Source organism: Enhydra lutris, unplaced genomic scaffold (genome assembly GCF_002288905.1).
Source record: "Enhydra lutris kenyoni isolate GAN:26980312 unplaced genomic scaffold, ASM228890v2 scaffoldscaffold851, whole genome shotgun sequence".
NCBI lineage: Eukaryota > Metazoa > Chordata > Mammalia > Carnivora > Mustelidae > Enhydra > Enhydra lutris.
In genome coordinates, this window is record NW_019154935.1 from 1 (window position 1) to 9,098 (window position 9,098).

A 9,098-nucleotide genomic window follows, 5' to 3' on the forward strand; every position below is an offset into this window, starting at 1 on the left:
AGGCTGCCCGGGGGCGCGGAGCCGGCGCCGGCGCGCGCGGGCGCAGGAGGCGACTCGAGGCGCGATGTCGGTGCCGCTGCTCAAGATCGGGGTTGTGCTGAGCACCATGGCCATGATCACCAACTGGATGTCCCAGACGCTGCCCTCACTGGTGGGCCTCAACACCACCAAGCTCTCTGCGGCCAGCGGCGGGACGCTCGACCGCAGCACCGGCGTAAGTCCCCGCCGCCGCCCCGCGGGCCCTCCCGCCGCTCCCTCCGACCCCGACCCCCGGGCTGGGCGGCGCCCAGTAGGGCGCAGGGCCAAGGGCACGGGCAAGGGTCCCCTGCGGCTTTCCCAGTGGGCGGGGTGACCCCGTCCCCGTGCTGCCCGGCTGCCAGTGGCCTGCCCTGGTCCTCAGGGGCACCGCCTCCTTCCTTTGCTGGGTTTCCTCGCGGGGCAGGGGCCTCAGGGACGCTGACGCTTCGAGTCCCCTTCAACTAGTAGTAAGTCCCTCACTGACAAGGTCAGGAAACTGAGGCAGGGCACTTGGGGACTTGTCCAAGGTCACTCAGCAAGTAAGGGGTGGGGATGCCTCTGCTCCACCCTGTCGGGCTGGTCCAGCCAGGGCTCGAGCGGAGCCCGCCCTACTTTGTGCGAGCCAGCGGGACTGGACCGCGGGAGTGGGCCGGCGGGCGGGGGAGCTGGCAGCTCGCACTGGATCAGGCTCCTTTCCGGGCTCTTCCCTACGCCGGGTCCCTCAGGATCCTGGAGCCCCAAGGTGCAGTGGCCCGGGTGGGGCCCTGGGAGGCACTGGCTGTGGCGCTGGCCCCCTCTCCGTCCCATCAGCCCTCCTTCCTGCCTCCCAGGTGGCTTTTTCTTCCCTTGTCAAGGCCTTGGTGTGGGGTGGGGGGAGCAAGTGGCCAGGGCGCCTGTGGGCAGGGCTGGCTCAGATGGTGGCTGGAGCTGCGTGAGCCAGGCTAAGCGGGAAGCACCCCTGAGCGGAGGAGGATGTGAGGAAGGGCCCCAGGCTGGCTCCCTTGGAGGCGGAGGGGGGTGGGGGGAGGCGGCAGGAGGCTTCTCTCCCACCTGGTTTGGGCTGCCCAGGGCACAGTGCTCTGGGAGGATGTCTCCACGTGACCCCTCCCAAGACCCTCGTCACGTTCACCCCACCTTGTGTCTCAAGGGTGACATCCAGGGTGCTTTCATGATGACTGTGCTCCTGAGTCTGGGTCCTAAGCTGCTGGGGTTGGCGATGAATGAAGCAAGTGGACAGCTACTATAGATTCTCCACCCCAGCCCCACGCTAAAAATAGCAGGGAGGTGACCTGAGGCGACAGGGCAGGCTGCGGGGGAGGGTCTGTGCTCCGGGAGTGTTTCCGGACAGTGGCGTCGCCCCGTGCGTGTGCCTGGCGCTCCACACCTGAGCCGGGCTGCAAGGTGACATCAGCCCGGCACAGCTCTGGTCTCTCGGTGGTCCTCGGCATGCCCCAGGACCGAGGTTGGCTGTGAGCTGGCCCCTCATGTCACCAGAAACTTGGTGAGATCCGCACCATGACTCGTGGGTAGCAGCCCTCGTGGAGTCGGAGAGCCGGCATGTCCTCGGACAGCGTCTCAGGCTGCCTGCGGGGTGACAGCCGGGCCGCGGGTCGCTGCAGCTCTGGGCGAACGGGCTGCCGGATGCCGGCCGTTACCCCGGGCGCTTCATCTCCGGGCGTCAGGGACGGCGTCGCGAGGCTGCGCCAGCCACCCCGGCTTGCTTACGGGGAGGAGATCTTGTTTCCGAATTGCGTGCTGCTGTGAGTCAACCAGCCCCTGCTTTCTTGCCTGACTCCTCAGTCGGGGCGTGTGGCCCCCCCGCTGCTACCCAGCCCAGCCATTCGGTCACACGCCAGGACACCAGACATCCCTGGAACCGAAAAGTCTCCTGAATTGGAACAAAATTTCAAGTCTTGCCTGTTCGGCTTCCTCGCAGCCCCCGGGGGACCTCGATGGGATTCTGCCCCTTTGTTCTCAGGGGCTCCTGCCCCTCCCTGGGGTCAGAATGTGTCTTTGGCCCGTTTTTTGTCCTTCTCTGCCAGGGGTCGGACTTGGGCAGCCCTCCCTGGTTGTCGTTCCCGGTGAGCCGCCTTCTGGTCTCACTTGTCTCCCTCTCGCTCCCTCACCCCCACCCCCGCATCCAGGTGTTGCCCACCAACCCCGAGGAGAGCTGGCAGGTGTACAGCTCCGCCCAGGACAGCGAGGGCAGGTGCATCTGCACAGTGGTCGCCCCCCAGCAGACCATGTGTTCACGGGATGCCCGCACGAAACAGCTCAGGCAGCTACTGGAGAAGGTGAGTCTGTGCGGGGCGCGTGTGTGCGCGCATGTGCCCATCTACGTGCGTGTGTGCGCCCACACCAGCACCCAGGGTGGGCTAGCCCCAACGGTCCGTCCCAGCTTCAAGACCGCCCTCTTTCTTGGCGTGTCCAGACTCAGAATGTCTGTGAATGAATGAATGGGTGGATGGAGACCCCCCATGCCCCACAGAAGGTGCAGGAGGAGATGAGTCAACCCTGCTGGTCACTCCACGGAGGAGCCGCGTGGGCATGGGGAGAGGGGACGAGGGCGGCTCCCCCCGGCCATTGTTTCCAGCGAGGCGGAGACCTATAGTCCGGAGGGCTCAGGGCTGTGGCTGAGCAGCCACCAGGGAGAGCACCCCAGGAGCCCCTTGGGTCTCAGCCGATGGGCTCTTTTGCTGCCCACGGGAGGTGGGATCTGCCAGTTGCAGGTCTAGGGGTACAAGTGCACCCAGAGTCCGCCCCTCAGCAGCCGCGGGCAGCAGCGCTCTGTGGGTCCAGCACGCATTTTAAACTCGTCATTTCAAGACCCTTCACAAGAATCATGTCAACTCGGTGAGATTTTTCACCTGGTTTCGTCGCCCATGTACGCACACGGACACCGCACACCCGCGCACATGCCTGCACTCACCACCCACACATCCCACGTACACACCCCCACACCTACACACCGGATACACACGCACCCCACATACACACGCACCACACATACACACACACGACTCATACACCCACCACACATCCCCCACATACATGCCCACACCCACATAAACACACACACACACACACACACACCCCGTAAGACACGATTTTTCCAGTTGAGGAGTAAGGGGTGGGGCGGGGCCTGAGCCCCTCGGAAGCCATTCCCCACCCCTCCCCCAGCTGTGATCCTCGCTGGGGCAGGTCGTGGCCCTGGCAGCTGGAGGGAGGACAGCCCAGCACACGGTGCTAGGTCAGAACTGCTCAGTTTGAGCCCAGCTCAGCCGCCGCCTCTCATACAACTGCTGGCAAAGCAGGTCCTTGTCGTAGCTTCAGTTTCCCAAAGTGGGGAGGGAAGGAGTGGGTAAGCGATTCCTGGGTGCTCCCAGCTCTGCGCTGTCCCCAGGATGGTGTTGTGGGGGGCGGGGAGAAGGGCACGGAGGCCTCTGGCTAGGCCTGGCCCCTGCACCTGCTCCGGGTGAGGGGCAGTCTTTGTTCTGCCGTCTGTAGCCCACCCAGTATGTCATTTAGAAAGAATTAAAGTAAAATGCATTTAGCAGATTCCACAAACGTTCATTAACACTAAACTAGACCAAAGCCTAATTGGGCCTTTAATTATTCAGAATTGCAGAGGAAGGAGGTGGAGCTGGGAGGGGCCTCTGGGACCTGGAAGGGGGGCAGGGGGGAGGGCGGGAGGGGGCAGGCTGCTGCCCTGGAGCTCTTGGGGGAGGTGCCCTCTGGATTCCAGAAAGCTCTCCCCCGGGAGCGCAGGCCTGGGGCCCTTCTTCCTGCCTCCATACTCTACCATGTCGGGGCTGGAAGATTTAAAGCCCTATTTTATACCTCAGTGGGCACTGTGTTTTCAGAGGGCAGCAGCCTTTTGTTGTAAAAGAGGGCCGCAAGGCTTCCTGCGTTCAGATTGTGCTGGGGTTGGGGGCAGGGATGCTCCTTCCTTGGAGGGGGTGGTTCTCCCCGTGCCTGAGGTACGTGGCTCTGGTGGTGTGTTCCCTCAGATGCCCCAATGCCGACCTGTGGCCGGGGCTGAGGGCCACAGGCAACCCGCCGAGTGGAAAAGGCGTGTTGGGGCCGCGGGTTATGTTCTCTTTGAAAAAGCCGTCAGCCCTGACTTTGGAAGTGTGGGCTTTGGAGGCAGGCCAGGCTTTGGATCGTTGCTGACCGCTGTGGGATGGCAGACAAGCTGCTTAACTTCTCTGGGCCTCGGTCTCCTTCTGTGTGGCCTGGGACTTGAGACCGCGCTCACCTGCCAGGGTGTTGTAAAGATCAGATCAAATCAGTGAGTGGATGGGCTCAGCCTGGGGGGACCGTGTCGTTTGGGAACTGTGTGACCTTGAGCTCATCAGTTGGCTTCGAGGGACACAGCCTGCTGGAAAGAGAATGGATGGCCCCGGGGCTGGGGCGTAGACCGGGTCTTCTTGAGGGAGAACACCCACCTGGGAGTAGTTGTGCCTCTTGGCCCAGTCGTCTGCTTTATGACCGGCCCGAGAGGGGGTCCTCGCTGCAGGTGGGACGGACAGTAGGAGAGTCTGCGTTTTGTTTTAGGGTAGTGGAGTCATTTGGCATCTTTAAAATTGGTTTTCTCAATCTTAAATTTAATCTCACTCAAAATCCATGAAAAGCATCCCTCGTCTGGCAGAGGAGAAGCCCGTTGCTCTGCGTGTGGCCCCTGTCGGAGGGCAGAATCTGGAGCTGATGCCGACCCAGCAGCTTCAGCTCAGCCCACGGTATCGGTGGACGCGCCAAATGACTCNCTCTTGTAGGTTTTGCCAACACAGCAGGAACACTGAGTCTCAGGAGGGGAGGGGGCTCTCGGCTGGGGAGGCCATTGTGTTCCTCCTCTCAACATTGTGGCTGTAGGAGGACCTATGTGCATTAGGGGCAGGGACGGGGTGGGGGTGTGGGGGGGGGTTGCTGGGGTTGTGGGCAGCCCCGGGCCCCTCCCACCTCACGTTTCCCATCCAGCCAGCTGGTTGAGACAGATGTGTGTGTGGTTACTGCCGGGCAGGCATTGCGCCAACGAAGTGATGCCGTTTCCAAGTAGTAGGCAGCCACTTCTGGCTCTGGTGCATCCTGGAAACCTCCCTGGAGGAGGTGGTATTGGGGCTGGGCTTTAAAATATGAAGGAAACCAAAACTCACAACTCTTCTCCAAGGAAGTCCTGTGGTTATTGGGTGTGACAGAATTGGACAGGTGAGGGGGCAGGGAGAGGGTAAGAGAGCAAATGTTTCCAGTTCTCCATAGAAAGGACCAGAGAGTATCTGAGTCACCCACATACGGTATTTTACAAACCCGAATTTTTAAACTGGATTTGTGTGTTACTTTTAAATAACTAGTCATAAAATCCCAGGCATTTAAAAATGCTGCAGTGAGTAATATCGGTTTTTCTCCTACCGAGAAGCATTTCGCTTGTGCTCTTACTTTATTTACGGGGGTGGAGGCTATACCGGAAGTGGTGGAAACCGCACTGTCATCTTTTCACTGACCGAGTCAAGCTACGGGTCATACCCAAATGATTCCGTGCCTAAAAAGGGAGAGGATTTTCAAAGGCAGCAGGAAATCAGAAATGGAGATCTGTGGTGGTTGTGAAGTGTCTTCCTCCCTGGTGATTGGATTCAATTCCGAGAGTGACCCGAACGCCACCGCACAACCCTGAACTCCATCTGCTCCCCCCACTGCCCCAAATGCATGTGCACAGAAGCACCAGCCAGTTTCCCCAAAAATAAAACGCCCTGGCAGGTGGTTGCACTGAAACTGTTTTTCTTTTAAGCTCTCTGGAATCCTGTTGAATATTAAAGTTCCATCTTGAGGTTAGACTCAATTCAGGTCTGTCTGCAAAGACGTGAAATAGCGATTCTTCACTGGCTGAGTGATTGATTCCTGACTCTATGCATGGAACGCGGATGTTTGCAGAGCAGTCATCTGCCTATGATACCGGGAGGGGTGATGGATGGTGCGTGAGATGGGGACAAGTGTTGACACAGAGTCAGAAAAAGCAGTTCCCTTGTAGCTTGGCTCCCTCGTGCCCCCCACCTTTGCATCAGGATCCCCATGAGATGTAGGGGGACGGAGAGTCTCCAGCCAGGGTGGGGGAAGCCCAACAGCACCGTTCAGACTGGCTGGTATTTAAGCCTGCCTATCCGGTTTCATCCTGCAGAATAAGGAGACTGAGACACAGTCCCCTCCCCACTGACAAAAGAAAGGAAAAAAAAAAGTCACCCAAAGCCTCGTATGCCTGGAGCTGGGAGCTGAGGGAGGACCTGAGGCTCCTGAACCCCTGATTTGCATCCCTGGCTGGAAGAGAAAGCATTCTGGAACATGGCAGAGGAAACGTTTCCCAAACCAATTTGCAGTGTTTGGGGAGTTCTTGGTCATAACACTCCCCGATGCTGGTGATTAACTAGTAAATAATGCATGGACCGCCTCTGGCTCCCAGTGTGTCGGCTGCGTGGGAAAGGTCACTGTCGTGTATTTGGAGGCAAATAAGACGGGCAGGCACCCACTACAGCTCCTTTCTTGAACCTGTTGCCTTTTTGACAGGTGCAAAACATGTCTCAATCCATAGAGGTCCTGGACAGGCGGACCCAGAGGGACTTGCAGTATGTGGAGAAGATGGAGAACCAAATGAAGGGACTGGAGTCCAAGTTCAAGCAGGTGGAGGAGAGCCATAAGCAACACCTGGCCAGGCAGTTCAAGGTACGTGCGCTGCTCCTCCTCTGAGTCGAAGCTGGGCTTGGTTTCCCTTCGCGCTTTCCCCTTCCCCTCCAGAAAGAGGAACTTGGGGCCGGGGAGGAGCCCAGCAGAAATGGGCCTTTGCCTTGCAAATGGCCGCCGCTGTCCTTGGAAATGGAGAGGCAACCGGCCCTCGCTCTCTTTTGGCGAAAGACACAGTCAAATGGGAAGATAGAGCCGCAGTTTTCAGCCCCCATGAGCTTCCCAGGCCAGAGTCCCAGGACCTGGCTTCTCAAGCCAGGTCATAGATTAGCTGGGAAGGGACAGGATTGGTCCTCGTCATTCGGCAGCTGCTGTAGGTAAATCACATTAGCCAAGGATTAGCTTAATTGATTAGAGCCATTTCTGAGCAGGGATCAGTCGGGGCAATTTTTCACATCTGACCTAATTTAGCTATGACAAGGCACACTGTAGATTTGTAGGGAGGAAAGAGAGAGACACCAACATCTTTCTCACTTCCTGGTAAGTGTTTTTTCTTTTTTTTTTTTTCTCTCCAGGTCTCTCTGGACATTAAAGCCAGAGTTTGGCCTAAAATTATATATACATATATAGAAATATGTATATATATACATATATATACCTTAAGTTTACTCAGCTTCAAAATGATTAAATTGAAAAATTATATGCACCTTAATTAAGGCACACGTGCATGTTAATTACTAATCTAGCCCAGATATAAATGAACAGGTCAAATTACACAGCCCTGCTTGACTAGAAATTGCTGACGCTCTGTCTTCCAGTCCTTCTTATGCTAATGTTTTCCTTTGATATGCTCCCTGCATGAAGCAAGAAGTAATCCACTTTTAAAACTGATACATTATACAGACGAAACGGCAGGCTAACGAAGTAGTAAATCTATATTATAAATAAAATAATAGCAGGCCTGATCCTATCGAGGAGCAATGAGCCAGTGGCTCATGGTGGAGGCAGGTGACTATGTTGTCCTTGCTTCTGATGTCATCATCGTGGTGAATTATCTCGGAGAGAGATTTTTGACCTGCCTGACCAAAAAGAGTTTGTGTCTCTCCCTGAAAACCCAGCATTCCCTGTGCCATGCTAGAGTCTGAGTCCTTTGAAGACAGGGGTGTCTTTAGTGGCCATGAGCTAGCTCATCTTTGCAAGCACTGTCCACACGGGCATCTCTCCCAGTTCCAAAATTTGGGGCAACATGGCCCCAGGGGAGGAAAAGCAATCCCTTGCCTTTGACCATGCTTTAATTGCATTAAGAATTACACCAGGAATTGTGAGAGAATCTCTATAACTGTTAAAGCAGTTGGTTTGGACTAAATCTAGCAATGGAGTGTGTTTTGTTTTGTTTTTTAAGTGACCGTGAAAATATTTGTCTATTAATGGCTGTCTGTTTAAGGCAGGCTAGTGAGGCAGCTCTTCAACGGTATTTCGTTTTCTTGCTTGCAGGGCTAACTTAAAAGCGTTTTTTCAGTGCCGCAGTGACTGAAGATGCAGTCCACTCCCATGTAACCATGAAAGAGGGTCAGAGAGCTTTTGCACCATGCATTTTTACTATTATTTCCCAATACTTAGCACCATGACACTAAGGAACCTTGAACACAACCAGGACCCTCTTTTGCATGCGACTGTAGCTGCATTCCACGGACAGTTTGAACCCTTGTCAATGCATTTTTTGAAAAAGAAAAAAAAAAAAAGAAACTTTGTGTGTGTGACTAAAAGCATGTAACCTTAAGATGTTGCGTTCTAAACTGACAATAAAGACCTTTCCCAAATATGTTGGTGTTCTGAAGACTGTTTAATATGCTCTTCTAACTCTTTTGGGCCAGAATACATAAACCTATAAATGAAACAGGAGTGTTCACAGACTCCCTCACCCGGGGAGAAGCCAGGCCAAGGCAGGGTGTTGCAAGTTTTTGCACGCAGAGCACTGAACCCAGCTTATTTTAACCTTGCAGGCGATAAAAGCGAAAATGGATGAACTTAGGCCTTTGATACCTGTGTTGGAAGAGTACAAGGCCGATGCCAAATTGGTATTGCAATTTAAGGAGGAGGTCCAGAATCTGACGTCAGTGCTTAACGAACTGCAAGAGGAAATTGGCGCCTATGACTACGATGAACTTCAGAGCAGAGTGTCCAATCTTGAAGAAAGGCTCCGTGCATGCATGCAAAAACTAGGTAGGACCAGAACCCTGCGGGGGCGTGGCGCTGCCCCGCCCACCTCCGCTCACGCACAGGCTTAGGGAGTGGTGCTGAAGCGGACAGCGCCCGCCTGGCTTCAGGGAGGCCGCTGCCGGGGGCGTGGCGCTGCCCCGCCCACCTCCGCTCACGCACAGGCTTAGGGAGTGGTGCTGAAGCGGACAGCGCCC

General features: G+C 56.0%; 1 protein-coding gene across 1 annotated transcript; it reads left to right on the forward strand.

Moving 5' to 3' along the window:
- The first annotated feature begins 64 nt into the window (after positions 1–64).
- Positions 65–8,504, forward strand: LOC111140395 (noelin). The gene is made up of 4 exons (XM_022492658.1): positions 65–214; positions 2,163–2,312; positions 6,571–6,726; positions 8,179–8,504. Exons 1-4 carry the CDS (start codon positions 65–67, stop codon positions 8,182–8,184), a joined length of 462 nt encoding a protein of 153 aa, XP_022348366.1. The 3' UTR covers positions 8,185–8,504.
- Positions 8,505–9,098: the final 594 nt, after the last annotated feature.

Excerpts from the sequence above, each read along its gene's own strand:
- LOC111140395 (XM_022492658.1), top strand. The coding sequence starts at position 65 with ATGTCGGTGCCGCTGCTCAAGATCGGGGTTGTGCTGAGCACCATGGCC. Across the intron at positions 215-2,162 it reads CGCTCGACCGCAGCACCGGC|GTGTTGCCCACCAACCCCGA; the intron begins GTAAGTCCCCGC and ends CCCCGCATCCAG. Across the intron at positions 2,313-6,570 it reads TCAGGCAGCTACTGGAGAAG|GTGCAAAACATGTCTCAATC; the intron begins GTGAGTCTGTGC and ends CCTTTTTGACAG.